The sequence below is a fragment of the Malus domestica genome, chromosome 02, assembly GCF_042453785.1.
Source record: "Malus domestica chromosome 02, GDT2T_hap1".
Lineage (NCBI taxonomy): Eukaryota > Viridiplantae > Streptophyta > Magnoliopsida > Rosales > Rosaceae > Malus > Malus domestica.
The window spans coordinates 31,972,194-31,989,238 of NC_091662.1; the positions used below are offsets into that span (position 1 = coordinate 31,972,194).

Below are 17,045 nucleotides of genomic sequence, written 5' to 3' on the forward strand. Positions count from 1 at the left end.
AAGTCGAGTTTGAACCAAATTCGAGCTATTTGATAAAAAGATACGAGCATTTCACTAGCTTTATGAGCTGAACATAGCAAAGCTCTATATGGACTTATTTCATTAACGAGTATTCTTTTGTTTGATTTCAACTCATTTCATTGAAAATCGACCTTATATGAGTAAAAAAAAACAAACCGATTCGAATTGGTTCAAGCATATTAAAGCCCAACATGTGGTGCCCACTTTATGAAAATTGTGGTGTTTTGTTTTGAATGCGAGAAAGATTAACAAGAAATATGGGTGCTAACTCAATTTCATTCCAAATCCACAAACAAAAGACATGGCCATAATTGAGGGATTGGAGGAGATGGGAGAGATTTAGAGGGAAATTGTTATAAAATTGGCTTGGGTTACATCTGCCAATCTATCACCACTATTTTAGGTATTTTAGGTAAGTCTCTATTATATTTTAAGAGGTGTTGGGTTTGAATTAGCCGCACAACGATTCAAATATCATAATTTAGTATTGAATTAGCCATTTAAATGAGTCCAATATAAAATTTAACACTTACTGAATCAAGAGATTTACTACCAGATTGTGGTAGTATATAAGTCACCCTTATTAAGTGTGCAACAAAATGCAAATCAAATGAGACGAACCTTATTCAGGTTTGGTTTGGTACTAAGGTGATTCTGAAAAAAGCTAGTATAAAAAAAAGATGGAGTTGTTTTTGTGTTTGGTAAACATTCAGCTTCAGTTTTTTTTCACAGTTTTGGGTGAAAAAAGCCAAAAACAAGAAGCTACAAAACCCAGCTTTGAAAAACCGGTTTTTTTTCCACATATGTTTTACATAAAAGTTTACTAAACACTATAATACTACTTTTTTTTTTCAAAAGCACTTTTACATATTCTCACAGCACAGCAGAAGCAATTTTTTTTTCCAAACACAACAATACCAAACCAGCCTTTAGTCTAATATTGGCCTAACTGGCCCACGAAGCCCATTTCAGGCCTAAAAGTCTTTTGATCAAAGAGGGAGGAAATAATCAATAGATTTGGGGAGTGAGGATCTTCGCCGGATTCTCTTTGTGAAGATCTCGGAATCCTTAAATCACATTCGTTCATAGTATATTGTGCAGTAAAAAATCTTTGTAAATTTTTTTATTTAAAATTGAATATAAATAATATTTGATGAAAATTAACCACACAATACATAATAAACAAATGTAATTGGAGGATCCTGAATCCTCTTAAAGAGGATCTGACGAGGACTCTCTCAGATTTGAGAACTACGTTTAGCAGCCGGGTTTGGGTTTTAGAATCGGGTAATTCCAACCGGTAATTCCAACCCAAACCCTGCAGCTGCTTCTCAGACTTGTCTCCGCCACTCTCCAACCCTCGCTGTCTTCCTTCTTCTTTCAGCTTCAGAAGGTTAGGGTTTCTTTCTCTCTCTCTCTCTCTCTCTCTCTCTCTCTCTATATATATATATATATATATATTTCTGTATACATATCATTTGTTTCGCTTCAAATAAAAAAAGGAAATTTCATCGATTCTAGAATTTCTAGGGGTCAGGCGGTCCAATGGGGAGGAAGGCTCGTCACTGTGACAGTGAGTTTGAGGACGATGGTGACTTCGACAGCGATGAGCTGAATGTTAGTTTAATTTGTAATTCTGTTGTTCTGTTTCGGTAGTTATCTGGTTTTGTTTTGGTGATTGTGTTGTTAATTGATGATTTGTGATGTAGATGGAGCAGGAAGAGGATGACTTTGATGATGAGCACGACGGTGAGGAGGAGGAAGAAGATGGACGAGAAGAAGGGGAAGAGGAAAATGGTGATGAGAAAAACGATAATAAAGATGCCGAGACGGAAGAACTCGAGAAAGAATGCATGAATCTTCGTCATCAGGATCAGTAAGAGACTTCTGTTCACAAACCTTTTATTTTTTATTATAAACTTGTGATGCTTAATTAGACTGACGACGTAGAACTAAATAATGTGAGTGTAGGAGATAATATGCATAGCAGTTGGAGGTTGGTGACGAAATTTGATATTAGGTTACAGAAGTCATACATGCGTCTGCAATTATTGAGTTCGAGATAAAAAGAAGGAACATACATCTATACATAGGTATAGGCGGATGTATGAAGTTAATTTTGTTCATCGTTTATTCCCTCTTTCCATGCAGAGATATTTTAAAGAATCTAAAGGACGAAGATCTTCTTAAAGGTCAAGCAGTGAAGAACCAAAAGGTGCATTGTTCAAGATAATATCTCTTGTCATATCCATGAAATAGGTTTTATTTTTCATCATGAAATTATTGCTCCTTGATTAGAGCTTCTTTTTATGCCTAGCCTTAAAGTTGACAAAAAATATTTATGTAGCGGATTATTGTCTGATCGATGTTTATTTTACCCATTTTTTATGTTTTTTTTTTCATTTCCCGAAGGCTCTCTGGGACAAAGCTCTTGAGTTCAGATTCTTGCTTCAGAAAGCATTCTCAAATTCAAATAGATTACCACAGGTTGCTTTTGCTTTTCCCCCTTTTTTTTTTGTAGCTTTTTGACATGTTAAGATATTATGTTCTTACCCGAGAGGTTGTCTGCAGAAGCCAGTTAGGTCTTTATTTTGTGATTCACATCAGGGTGTCAGTACAGCATATTCTGATCTAGTTGACTCATCAAAGTGAACTTTAGATTCTCTAGTGGAACTACAAGAGGTATGGCTGTCAGAAAAACTTGTTGTCTACCTAGTACTACTTGGTCTGTGGTTTAGCTTCATACCTTGTGGTAATATAATATAAATTATTACGATTTAAGCAACAGATAGTATGTGCAAGCAACATATAGTATGTGCAAACTACATTTATCATACTATTGTATTGATTTTGTAATACAATTGGCTCTCTATTATTGTTGTGCATTTGCTATTGGCGTGATAAGAATTGCCAGTATGTGTAAGGTTTGCTATGCTGGTACTGAGTTATTATTAAGAGAGTAAGAGTGTCAATCAAGAGGAATGGATTAAGCTGAGCCTTGCCCAAGCTCATCCCAAAGTACAAAGCATCGAGCTTGAGCTTGGACCGGCTCAATTGTTAACCTAAATCTTTGCACATCAGCTTTGGGTCAGTTGAATTGTAATAAAGTTTGTGCTTAGTTCTAATTGAGATCAAGGCAGTCCCAACAGGTGATGGTTTACACACAATAGGTTGGAAGTTCAGAGTAGTTTGATCGGTCAGAAATATTGTTGTATTCAACAAAAATTAGACACTGCGATTTTGTATACAGCATTCAAGGAAACATCAATAGGGTTTAGGTATATGGTCCAGTGGTCAAAAGCATAATGTCGGCATAGAAGCTAAATCAGTTGGGTCTTGCTTTGTTGATCTGAGGATAGCCAAGATGAAGCCAGATTTGAAATCTGCCCCAGGACAAATCTTTCCTGCTCGATCTCGTATAAACCTTAGCCTGATTAAGCAAAAAAAAAAAAAAAAAGGCTTTTATGCTACTTTGGTCTAATCGACTGTCCTAGTTTGTACTGTGCATTTTCATTAGTTTCATACTGCATATGTTCATGTAGTGCTTCTCCTATTAAATATCCTGTCCTGAAGGTAACCGGGATTTGTTCTTCTGGGTCAGTTTTTAAGGTTAGGGTTTTTTATTTTTTATTTTTTTTCGCTTTCTGTTGTTCTGGCAAGTTTTGTTGTAGTGTGTGTGTGTCCATCATCATGTCATTGGAATCATATGTTTGAATTTGGATTTGGAATGGTTTTTCTGATGTTTGTATTTTTTGTATATTATAATTCAGTGCAGGTTTGCGTTGGATATAGGATAGTCATGGATCTGTTCAAAGCTGGGCTAATGAAAGTTTCAGATCTTGATCATACAATGGTAGGTTCTGTAACTGGTTTTGTCATCATAGGTTCTGTAGTTTGAATAATATAAATTAGGGTTTTTCGGTTAGTGTCCAAAGGATGATTCTTTTTGTTATCATGCATATTTAAGCTGTAAACATTCTGAAAAGCTGCTTAATTGAAGTGAAATTTCCAGTTTTTGAGCCCGATTTCAAGTCTTGAACTTTGAATTTGGCTATATGTAGATCAGCTGAAGCTATCTACGTCATAGTTTAAAGTATTTGTATTGCTAATTATGTGTTTAAGTTGAGCAACTTGAGTTGCCCCAATATCTTTTGTGTGCAATTTGGTTTTTAGAAATGCGGGTTTTGATGTTTTGGCAGGCATTGGAAAAAAAATAGAAATTGGTTTTCGCTCAATGCGTAGTTAATCTTAAAATACGGTTTATTAAATTGGGTTCATGAATTATGGGTGCTAGCAAATTAGCGACGTCGACTCCTGTAACAAAGAGGTTGATGAGAGACTTCAAGAGGCTGCAACAGTACGCAAAAAGGCTGTTGATGCTCCTAGTTTTTTTTCTGTAATCGATTTAGGAGTTCCTATTGTATTCTTAAGCATAACGTCTGACTGCCAATGACATATTCTATTGCTTTCTACAGCTGCCAATGCCTAAACCTCCAACAAAATGGAAACTTTTGCCAAAACAAAAGGTAAATCATTACTGCAGGAGCTGAACAGTACCTTTCCTCTGTTTTTTTTTTCTTTCTTCTTCCCCCTTCAAGGCTTTGTTTTGGTTCTCATATGTGGCCATTTGGTCATTGAGAAATGTAGTTGGATTTAAGATTTTGAGAAATTGGACCATCTTTAGGAAAATATCAGAATTTGGGATTGGACCTGTCAAGTTGTTATAAGAAAAGTCATAGGTATCCACGGACATGATTGCTATCCATTTGAATTTTGTTACAATAGTTTCCCTTGAGCATAATGGTTGCACTGAATTTGTATTTTGATGATTCAATTTTGGGTTTGAAAAAATGCTCACTGGTTGAAATTTGAAATTCTGTTAATTTTCCATTCAGGTTAAACAAAATATCTCCAGGATCCCCATTTTTTTAATGGCGCTGTTAAGGTAAATTTTCTTTATCCCTCTTGCAGATTAATTTTCGATGGATTATGTCTTCTGAGTAGTATACAAGCCGGACATTGTATCTTTGAGAAAGTTTATGGTGTATAGTTTCTGCATAAGTTTATTTTGGGAGTGGTATAGAACCGTATATGGAGCTTTGTGGTGCATGCACTGGAAATTTTATGATTTAGGATTTTTTCGATTTCCTCCCCGTAGTTGTTTTATGTATGGTGGATTAATTGAATTTGGAAGGAAAGCAACTCAATGGTTGTCTTTTTCTTTTTTATTGCAAGAATGCTACTAGAAGAATGGCAGATTTTAACCATGACTGTCATTGAAGATTTATCTTAAATCTGGACAGGTTTTTGTCAATTGTTATTTACAAAGGTTGTGACTCTTCGTGCTGGCACCAAAATAAAGTTTGTAGAAGGTTGTTGACTGACGATAAAAGGTAGCTTGCAATTTTTATTTTAATGAATCTTATTAAATGCATTTGAGTACCACAGAAATTTACTCAATTATTTTAGCAATTAGGAAAATCACTCTCTTCACTAAAACTGTTATTCATTTACATTAACAACTTTTATTTTTCCAAATTGTAACAGAGAAGCATGCATATCATGAAAAATAAAAGACGGAAGTTCTGAAGTGACGACCAAGAAAGTTTAGAAGTCTAATATAGTTGTAAACAAGAATGTAAATCAGGGAAGAAAAATGTTAATATAATTATGATTCTGGATGACTCATTTGCGAATTTTATCTTAATTTGAATAATTTTTGTCTCTAGGTGTACAGTTACATCTGTGATTTTTTGTTTATGTGGTGAAAAAATAAGATGACTTTATACTTTTTTTTGATACTTAATCTTGAGTTTTGAATTTGAGTTCTCATCCAAGAAGAAAGGTCACTTGAGTTTTGAGTTCCCATATATTTCATTGTTTCATTTATACATCTGTTGGAGGATTGGAGGGGATTGGGAGGCAGATGAGTGAGACTTCTGATGGTTACACAGAAATAAATGGTCTCTCGCATCTTGAACCAGTTTCTCTGGATTTGGCAGGTATGATTCCAACCTTTGTTTTATTTTTTTATAGAGGAACTATGCTTTCCATATCAATCAGAATATTCTGTTATTACAAGCAATTACATAGAGTTAGGCCAACTAAACTGGCTGGACAGAAAAAATGGTCCTAATTTTTCACCATCTAATGATGTTGGCAAGTAATGTTGATTGTTCTAAACGTTGGCGGTCCTTCTGTTTTCCACAATGTAAGCCCAAGATTATGCGACGGTGCTCGATTTGGATTTGTTGCGTAGCTAGAAAGATGATCTTGCAGTAATTGTAATATGCCAAGGTATTGATTCTTTTGAATCCCAGTTTGAAAAAACAGTCAGATTTATATATATTTTGCATCATTACAATTAGTCTACTTGGGTTAGCTTAAGATTACAGAGAACACCCTACTACATGGGGGAATAAATCTTTCTTATAGCATGCATATCCATATATAGCAAGCAAAGTTTCACTTCGTTGGTTCTTAGGCACGAGACCGTCTTTCCTTTAGCTTATAATTAGCTGCTCATAAATTTTTGGCATCTTATTTTTCTTCTTATTGGGGTGTTTTACAGTGCCGTAGATTTTTTCAAGGAGCTTCCTCAGTTTGTTGTCAAGGTTGGTTCAATTTTAAGTAATATTTATGGTGTAGATTGGGAAAACAAACTTGAGGTATTAATTTTTCAAAGATAGTTTATGCTTGAAATTAGCTGTGTTTTTATGTCTTCCAACATTCTGTTTTCTTGGAGTTACTCAGTCCTGTACTCATTATTTGAGTTGTTAATTTTTCATGCTAAAGAGTTGCAGGCAAATGTTGTGTATTTGAGCCTGTTAAGCGAGTGAGTTCCTTCTTTTGCAAATTGTGAATAAATTTTTGCAATTGCATCTGGTCCAGTCAGTGTGCCCCTCCCTCCATCCCCCATGGTATTATTTTTTTATTTCAGTCATTCAGAGCAGACCACATATTTCATCTAATTACGATGCTCCTAATAACCTAATCATCCACCGTCAAAACATTTCCAATTTATTTACTAATTTTAATTTTGGCTTTTAAGTTTGGGTTCTGGTTTTTAATATTTATATTTTTTTCCAAATTCGATGGTATGAAAGGATTCGATGATTTCTGATTGTATGAAAGTTGTGTGGTTCAAAAGATGATAGCATTTTGTTCTAAGAATTAGGAAGCAGTTGCTAAGTGAGGATTCTCCGTTTCTCTTTGGATAGAGAATAATTAAGTGAAAATGCATTGATTTGGTTTTAATTTTCCTGATTTCTTCAACATGCGTATTAAACTAAAGCGGAATGCTTATTTCGGCGTATGTATTGTATATTAAACTCAACTAAATGGAAATGTTCATTACATTGCATGTGGTGTGTACTTTGTATTTTACGGACCTATGCTTTCTGTGCTAATGTTTTATTGTTGTTGGTGTAAGTTTTTATATCAAGTACTAGCAAACATAGTGTTTTTGCCTCTTGCAAGGAAATTGTCTTTTTTCCCCAGTACTTTTACAAGGATTTAGAATGGAAGTGTGTTGCAAATTGTTCTGTTTAATAGAAAACATAGACATGCAGGATGGAACCGATCACATATCCCTCTGTTCATTCATTATTATGTTGAATTTATTCAGGTAAATGTTTCTTATTCTTCCAGTTACCATTATTACGCTGACTTCCCACAGCATAGCGCGGGCTTATTTTCTAGTAATTCATAAATCAGGCTTATTTCAGGATGAAGAAAAACATATATAGTCACTCAAAGGCAAATACTTGAATCTTACAATTCTTTGTTAGAAATCCACAGACAACATTCTGGAGCTTCCAAACCAAAGAAATATCTAAGACTTGGAACAAGGAGGCATATGAGCAGGCGGTGGGAGGATGCTGGTTTCTTTGGTATTTCCATTCCTAACTATGAGCACAGTTACCATTCCCCAGCTGGTATGTCTTTCCAAATGACAATGCATAAACCATACTCCTGCAAAATCATAATCAATTCAAACATGTAACGCACGTTACTTTGGTAGCTATAAAACTAAGAGAGTGATACTATCACCATATGTATTACCAACCCAACCATATTATAAAAAATTGAGTGTGTTTAGTATTATGCTATAAAATATGGTCGTTCCCCAGTAGAGAGACCATGCATGTGACGTTGTAACGGTTACATTCAAAACTATAGAACTTACCAGGATTATCGGCTTTAAACCTGATGGTTGCCCATCCATTCTTTGGAACTCCAATGGTGTTTACTTCTGGGGGATCAACCAAATTGTAGGTCTTGGGTGATGTTGTAGTGTCAAAATTTCCGTGACCAGTTCCGACCAAATAGAAGCTGAAACCATGGAGATGCATTGGATGGTTCTCAGCTGCGATGATGTTGGTTCCTTGGAAGATGATCTCAACTCCTTCACCATATTCAATCATCCTCACCCTCGTCCCAAAGTCCGAATATATTGTGCTGCTAGTCACGTTTCCAGTGTAGTTGTAAGGATCAAGCGGATGGTCCGGGAAATTGGAACTGTAAACTCCATTGTTATTTCCCCTGTACAAACGAAGTAAGGTCAAGTTTTTTTCTTGGGAATAAATAAGGTTAATTGATAAATATTGGAGTTTTACTTTGGTGTTTCACCATTTCTAATGAGACTAGGTACGTCCATCAATCTTTTATCAAAATATAATTAATTTAGACAAAAGTATAACTATCATTCAAATTGCAACTACGAGGGGACCATTGTAGTTTTTTGGTATACTTGGAACGTAGTCATGCGATATTACTATTTCATTCAAATTGTAACACATAAATATGTTTTCTATTAATATACCCTAAAATTGAAAAATATGAACCATGTCTACCGTTATATTAACACTTCGAATGACACACAATGTGATTTGTACCAACAAAATGAGAAATGGGGGAGAAAGAAAAGAGAAAGGTGATGAACGGAACCATGGCAATTAGGATTTCAAGATGCTGCCCATGCTAGCAATAAAAATAGTAGCATTAGCAACTATCATTATTGAAATGGCAAAAATAACCATCATAATAGAATATTAAAATCACCAATAATTGATTTATTGAAGAAAAATATTGTACGTACTGATAGTATGCTTGCAGTACATCAACGGATGGAGTCACGAAACTGATATTGTTTAAGCTTGCAGAAAGTGCATTGTTATCGGGGCCTTCACATGAAGAATTAGCACAAATTCTTTCATTGACTGCAACAGCGATAAACATCCTGGAATGAATTTTACGTGGGACATCAATAGGGTGCTCTTCGCTTGCCAAGGCCCTGATTTGCTTAATGAAGTTATCAGCAGCAGTTGTATTGGCTTCCGCCGGAAGAGTTGGAAGGGAAATGTTTGATGGGGTGCTGTAGTTGCCGTTATATTGAACAATTGCAGTGGTGGTGCCGTTGTGATGTGAAACATTAATTCCATCCATAAAAGCATGAGAAGCCATGTAATACTGGCTGGGAGGTTGGTTTGCGGTTACTAAAATGTCCATGGTTTGGCCTGGAGTTATCATGATGTAAGAGGTGGTTAGAGGTTTTGTGTATGAAGCGTCTTGTGCTACGACTGTGAGGGTGTGGTTCGCGATGCCGAAGAACTGTTCTTCGTTCATCACGGCGTTGATTACCCGGAGAAGATAGGTCTTACCGTAATCAACCAGCCATCGGTATGTTGTCCCTGCATGCAACACAAAATCCATTAATTAGTACTTGTTTTACACAAATCACTACAAACCCTAACAGATGACTCTTGTGAAACTTTAGGTTGGTTGCAGAAACAATTTATGTTCAGAAGGAATCAAAACACTTAATACTATATCAGCTGTTTGTACGTATTTGGAGTTTAGAGACTATTTATGAGATGGCGTACTCTTACATTTGAATAATTAACTTGGCGTAGAGAGTTTATGGCTTAAATTTACTTGCAAAGAGCAAATAAAGCTAAACTTACTTTTCATGCAATGCATATATATATATATATATATAAATATGATCTCCATTTTTTTAATAAAAATGGGGTTAGTTTTTGGACCCACACTGCATCGAATTTTAATGATCCGAATTGTCTATTTTTCAACGTGCACCTCATAGATCATTCTTCCAAAATATTAGCCAAATGAAAATATTTGAGACATCTAATTGAGTTCAAAGAAATTGACGAATACTTAGGTACCTTAAGAAGCATTAAAATTTCATCGTAATAATTATATAGGCAACGATTTTAGATTGAACTGAAATTTTGCAAGAATGATTTATAGATCGAGACTTACAAAATACATGCTTCGGATGGTTAAAATTCGATGTGCAATGGGCCCCATAACTAACTTCCTTTTTTTTTTTTATGTTTTTCAAAATTTGAAGATCCATTTCCTTAAAGTGCTTATAACACACAACATATATATATATATATATATATATATACCCGAAATGAAAAAGTGCTTACACACACACACGCGCGCGCGCACACACACGCATACATATATATGCACGAAATAAAAAAAAATGTCTCTTAAGTTTTTAAGAAATTTGATATTCTTTTTTATAATATGGTTTTACTGAATAAGCAAAGATATTAAATACAGCTCGAACAACTCAGTAATACCTAAGAAATCATTGCAGTTGACAACACTTCAATGTAAACAAGGAAAACGAATCGTAATAGAAAAAAAGTTTGAATAGTGATTTTCCATCGTTTTCTTCCAACTCAGTTTTGCTCACTAATCTACAAATTGAGACATTTAGAGGTGGTTTGGGAGTGAGGTGCTTAAAAAAAAAGCACCCATGAAAAAAAGCTGTGAGGGTTTTAGGCGTTTGGTAAACTGAAAAAAAAATGGCTTATTTTGGAAGCTGCTGTGAGAATAAGCTGAAATCAAAGGAAAAAACTGAAGCTGCTATTTGTAGCTTTGGAAAACTGGCTTTTTTTCAAAGCACACGGAGCTACAGTGCCCCTTTAATGAAAAGATCCACTATCAGACTGCTTGTTTTTCCAAAAGCACTTTTACAAAAAAGTTTACCAAACACTCTGCTGATTTATTTCACAGCCGCCTATTCTCACAGCAATTTTTTTTCAAAGCACAGCAATACCAAACCAGCCCTTAGTATTATGATCTAGTGGTGTTCCTCTTCACTTTTAAATGAGAGGTGTTAGGCTCAATTCTCACTAAATGCGAATTTGAACTACATTATTGCTAGTCCATTATGGGACTAAGCCCACCTCCTTCTCATGTAAATAATATTGTTTTTTTTTTCAAAAAAAAAAAAAAAAAACAAACACTAAACTAAACTGCAAGTCAGAAAAGCCAAAACCCATCCCTTTCTTTGTATGTTATTTTACATAGACACCTTTTAGTCTTTGATAAAAATGAAAATACATCCTCTAGTCTCCATCATTCACGCTGATCGTTGTATATTATTGAACTAGATTAGGTTAATTGGATCTTTAATTAGTCTTACCATTGGAACAACTATACAAAGCTCCGGGTTGTCCGTTAATTGTGAAGGCATCTGAAACATTTGGATCGCCCCCTTCTGCCAGAGCCTCTTCCAATATTTCCATCACATCTCCCTTAAACCATGATCCTGCCAAGTTAGATACTTAGTTTTAATGTATATACATGTAGAATTTAATATTTATAATTTACGTACTCTACAATAAATCCAATGGTACAACTGTACGATGTAATACTTTTGCACCACAGGGCCACAATAGTTGTTTATCTTTTGCAAAATAGGAAGTTGATTTTCTATTGTTTACGCATGAATAATGATAAGGAAACTAAATTTTTGTAAAAAATGATGTGGTTTTTTATAATTGGATTATTATTTATGTGTTGATTAATATGTTTATTTTCTAATGATGATACATTATTTAGTTTACAAATTTGAATTAATTTTTTTTATCTACCTAACATTACCCTTAGGAAACTTGCAAAAAGGGAAAGGGCATGCGCTCCAGAGTTTCAAAATACCTCATTTTTTGTCGTTTTACTTCTCAGTACACATCACGCATAATAAGTTTATGCTAATATTGAAATACTGACAATTTAGATTCTGTATATGACACCACAAAAACACTAACAAAAGACTTTTCTAGTTTTTGTTTTACATATATTATGGAGATATTTTTCGTATATCCGGAAGATAGACAAATAATATGCTATTTGTTTATAATATATTTTAAAGTTGAATATACATGAGAAAATTAAGGTTTACTATAAAATAAAGAAATTTTTTGCTCACCACCTTTAAATATTAATGATGTTCATCATCATATTTATTATCGTTTGATAAATTTAAATTTTGAGATACGTGTAGCTAATAAATAGTGCACGTGTTACATCCAAATCCCCATTACGTCATTCTTCGAATCATGTGATATTCTATAACAAAAATGATGAGACCTGATTGCTATGATGACTACTTAACCACCAAACCATAAAGTGTATACCAAAGTAACGTGGAGGTTGGAAAATAAATAAAAATCTTTTCATTTTACATTCATTAAGTTATTTAGGCATATAAAACTAATCACTTCCATAATTTGAGATGTTCTCCAATATTGTATTTCAGATTCACTTATACTTATATTAAAAACAAGATCTGGTAAGGTATATGTATTTATTTATTACATTCATTATTTAACAGTCATATATGCAACTAAAAATAGAGAATATCATATTTAACCGTTAGATGGTTCATATATTAAGTAATTGCATGTATTTTGATCAATCCACGATTTTAGGTGCCTAATAGTAACACGGTTATAACTAAATAGTTAAAGAATTAATAGATATGAAACTAATGAAAGTACCTAGAATAACTGTTTCTTGTGCATCTGGTGTTGCAAATGGATAAGTGGTGCCTGCAGCCGGTAGAATAATAATTGCACCATGGACGGTGGCGCGTGTCCAGTCACTATGAGCATGCCACCATAATGTTCCTTCTTCATTGGAGAATATAACTTCGTACGTGAAGTTTGTTCCTGGTTGAATAGGGCATTGAGTGATGTTTTCAGGTCCATCGGACCATGGATTTCTTGGATTCTTCACTCCATGCCTATACAAATTAAACAACAAATTGAGCAGTCAATTATGTGTTTACTTATAAAACAAAAACAAACCGAGCTAAAAGTTAAATGCATTTACAATTTCCTTTACGGGGATGCACAACAATACACACATGCATTAAAGCTATTGATGGGAATTCACCTACTAAATTATACAAAAGTCAGAAGACACAAATTTGAGGTGTTCCTTCACATCCATTGCTTCAGTCTTTTTATTCTCTATGGAACAATATGTTTACATTAAGTGGTGGGGAAATAAAATACTGTCCAACCTGCTATTTATGATATTTGAACATAAAATTGTTCACCTATAAATGAATAGAATATCATTGTACCGCCATACTAAGTAGTTTGTTCACGCTCTCAATTTTTCAAAAACTCCTCTCTCTCTCTCTCTCTCTCTCTGTTTGAAAAAGACTACTACTCAGTATTCATTAGCCTCAATCGATGTAACTTAAAAACGCGCTTAGCTAGCTGCTGTCAATTATCACTATGATTTTTCCACAGAGCTTATTATTCATCATTCTTTTTTCTTTTTTGGTAAGTATCTACCAAGCTAAGCTTTCTATCTTTCAATTACAATAACTCTTGGTCAATGTCAAAAAAACAAGCACGCACTCACACACAGAGCTAGCCATGGGCTACGATTAGTGGAGGCTGCGAGCGAAGATTACCAGTGAACAGTGAGACCATAATATCCTTGGTTGTGGACATTGATAAAAGCGGTGTCTCCTTTGTTAACAGTGATGGTTGGTCCCGGAAAAGTTCCATTCACAGTTAAGATGCTCTTTGTGCTACAAACCTTTGTAAAATTTGTTTCTTGCAGCTGCGAAACCAAAAATATGAAATAAAGACTTTTTTATTTTATTTTAAATACAACCACATATTTGCAGTAAGGGTGAGACAATAGGACAAATGATATTCGAACTCAGCCTCTACTAGAATCAAATATATGACCTCTCAAAATAAAGACAAGCTGGCATGCAGTATATGTAGCAAGCACTTACATGGAAATAATAATAATGGATGGCGCCATTAGCCTTGCTCAGGAACATAAACCCTACAAGAGCTAAGACCAGGAAAGCCATGTTGTTGTAGTTCCCCATTTTTGTCTGAAAAGTAACTTCCCACCCTGTGTCCTTCAGGTCGCCCTTGAGATGTTGTGCGAGTTGGATCTCCGCTCGACTGCAATTTATAGAATAAGACTTCGTAGCAATTAGTTGCTTCTTTGATTAGTAGACACGACTCGTCCCCACTTTTTTATTTTTCCACTTGATTGAACATTTCACATTACGTACCGAACAGACCAAAAAAAAAAAAAAAAAGAAAATGAAAACCACAAACACACGAAAACGAAGTATAAAATGACCTAAAGGAAAACACAGTTGCTAAATCAATGCGACTACGCTTTGTTGGTACTTCGTATAGGCACTAATACTTGAATTCCGCACAAATTATGTCATGTATGTATGTGTAGGATTATCTTCCCTCCTATTTACATTCCCTTCTCTCTCCTCCTCTTACTTTGTGCTTTTTGTCTCGTTGTCTTTATAAAAAGATCAATATAAAATGTTAATGTGACTTAATTGTAACAGTTCGAGTAGGAGGAGAGGAAAGAAGAGAGATTAGAAGGGGAAAGAGACATCCTTCGCTTTCCCTATCAACCTCAAAGTGATATGACACACTAACAAGACTAACAATAGTCCAGTAAATGGCAGATCAAATAACTAGGATCGTGACAGGGTGAATACGTTACCCCGGGTATTGCACATAGTTAATGATCTAAGAACATCTTTTTCCCCTCTTTTTTTTTTTTAGTTTTTTTGGTTCCATTCCTTAGTACTTGCCTTTAGTAACGCGCTTTGTTCTTTTACATCTTATTATTTACTTATAATTTTTATTCCTTTTTATTTTTTAAATATTTTTTATTTAAAAAAATTTAAGAAATAAATGAAAAAAACTAGCCTCTCCGTGGGTGGTTTTGTTTTGTTAGTCTAGATTTTTTTTTTAAATCAAATTGTTTTATTTTAAAATCCTAATTATAGAAGAGTATTTTGGAATCATGAATAATTCAACTTTTGTCTTCTGGCTTTCTATATTTATGGACAATATTGTTTCAATCCTTGTAATATAATTTGTATTTTTTTTTTCAAGTGCTGCTATAATGTGGATTTAACACATTTTATGTATGAAGGTGTTGTTGAGAGTAGAAATCACGCGTTGGAGAAAGAATGGACATTGTATGTATTTATAAGTTTTTTGGCTACTTTCTATATTGCCAATGGATTGTGGTGAAACTCCAACTTTCATGTTGTTCTATTTGTGAAACCAAATGGTCACACATGCTTCACGTCACCAAATTTGTATTGTTCATGTGTTGGGCTTAAAAATCGTTACATGTTTGAGGGTGTAGAATATATATGTATCCTACGTTGGGGAAAAAAAAACCTTGCATGTATTTATAAATAATTATTGTCAATTGAATTTATGATGAAATCCTAACGTTTCATGTGCATATTTGAGATTAATTTGAACAAGTTTGAATAGCGACCTGCTAATCCGTGGCTTGGACTGCAAGGTCGTAGCATGCATACATTCTTTTACCATGAAATCACGTGCTTCTTGATGAAGATTCAATTTTGGCAGTTAACCTACTCCTGGCTTGATTCGAGTCCAAAAATGCATTCTCTCACACATATTACCTGCTCCATTAGCGTAATACATTAAACATTATAATTACATATCACGGTGTAGCGAAGCCAATTTCGTTAATGAGGTGCGTGTGTGTGTGTGTATATATATATCTAAAATATGTGTGTTTGTACGTGTGTAATGCATTATATTAACACAACCAAGTCTTACAATAATCAGGGATATTACTAAAAGAATGTCTATCATGGATTTAAAACACAAAACTAGACGACTCTGTCTACGGCAGAAAATAATACATACCAGGTCAAGCACCGACAGTGTCGAATAACAGCATTTGGCCGGTTGTTATGGTTACTGCATAAACCTAAAACAACTTAGTACTACTCCAGCCAAAAATACCATATTGTATTGTTTGTAGTCGTCGGTTAAAGCATTTCCTCTTTGGCGCCAAATATTTACCCGACGAATTTTTTTATTGCCTACGAATTATGTTCGTCATGTAAGACCTTTTAGTCAATGCATGCCTTTGATTTATTTTTCCCTACCACTGGCAATGTCTGTCGTGTAAGTGAAGGTTACCCGATGAAATTTTGCCCGTCGCCTGAAACTTCGTAGGGCAACCTCAAATTTCTGGTAGTGATGTTTTTTTATATATATATATATATTTTTTTAAGTTCAATACAACATCGTGCCAATTATCAAATGCAAATGACAGAGAAAGTGTACATGTACAAAACCAAATGAGAGAAAAACCAAAACGATAAGTCAAGATTTTTTTGGCTTTCGCTTGTTTTATATTTTAATCCATATGGTGTATACATTTTTTCCTAATATTATTCAAATATATACACTTTATTAAGATGGAACAAACTAAAGTTCTATATTAAGATTGAACAAACTAAGGTTCTATATACCATAAGATTGGATGAATCGGTTTTATATATGCCCTATTACCTATATTGAGTACAAATATGGAAAATAAAAATAGAATTTTATACACGCGCGCATACCCCGTCGTAACTATAAAAGGTTTTTCACACGCGCATGAGCGCGTGCAGAAAGGTGTGCACTTGTAGAAAGGCTAGTTAATACAAATGCAGTAAACTCATAGTGGGCTTCATGAATTGAATAAAATGGATCTTTTCAACTAAGCGGTAGAGTCCTGTATGATGATCAAAACTGTTCATTTTGAGGTCTCCTTAAGGCTATATTTGTATGAACTATTTTCAAGATTTAACGGATTGATGTCAAGTTATGAAGTAGTGGATCATAAAATGTTATATAGAGGAATTA

At 34.4% G+C, this 17,045-nt stretch overlaps 2 protein-coding genes across 13 annotated transcripts; one reads left to right on the top strand and one right to left on the bottom strand.

Annotated features, from left to right (window-relative positions):
- The first annotated feature begins 1,267 nt into the window (after nt 1–1,267).
- Nucleotides 1,268–5,705, top strand: LOC103426959 (uncharacterized). 12 transcript variants are annotated; one of them, XM_070809827.1, is made up of 12 exons: nt 1,273–1,414; nt 1,552–1,638; nt 1,731–1,897; nt 2,173–2,236; nt 2,434–2,508; nt 2,593–2,703; nt 3,792–3,874; nt 4,221–4,390; nt 4,497–4,547; nt 4,917–4,966; nt 5,325–5,414; nt 5,569–5,705. In XM_070809827.1, exons 2-6 carry the CDS (start codon nt 1,567–1,569, stop codon nt 2,671–2,673), a joined length of 459 nt encoding a protein of 152 aa, XP_070665928.1. In that variant the 5' UTR covers nt 1,273–1,414; nt 1,552–1,566; the 3' UTR covers nt 2,674–2,703; nt 3,792–3,874; nt 4,221–4,390; nt 4,497–4,547; nt 4,917–4,966; nt 5,325–5,414; nt 5,569–5,705. The 12 variants fall into 12 exon arrangements, with proteins under 12 accessions (XP_070665913.1, XP_070665928.1, XP_070665924.1 ...); XM_070809823.1 differs by having other exon boundaries at nt 4,316–4,390; XM_070809820.1 differs by lacking the exon at nt 4,221–4,390 and having other exon boundaries at nt 2,593–3,630.
- Nucleotides 5,706–7,750: 2,045 nt separating this feature from the next.
- Nucleotides 7,751–14,276, bottom strand: LOC103407383 (putative laccase-9). The gene is made up of 7 exons (XM_029095060.2): nt 14,108–14,276; nt 13,775–13,926; nt 12,846–13,090; nt 11,489–11,614; nt 9,122–9,713; nt 8,210–8,565; nt 7,751–7,995 (listed from the first exon to the last, which is right to left on the bottom strand). The coding sequence occupies exons 1-7, from the start codon at nt 14,204–14,206 to the stop codon at nt 7,856–7,858; spliced, it is 1,710 nt and encodes a 569-aa protein (XP_028950893.1). The 5' UTR covers nt 14,207–14,276; the 3' UTR covers nt 7,751–7,855.
- Nucleotides 14,277–17,045: the final 2,769 nt, after the last annotated feature.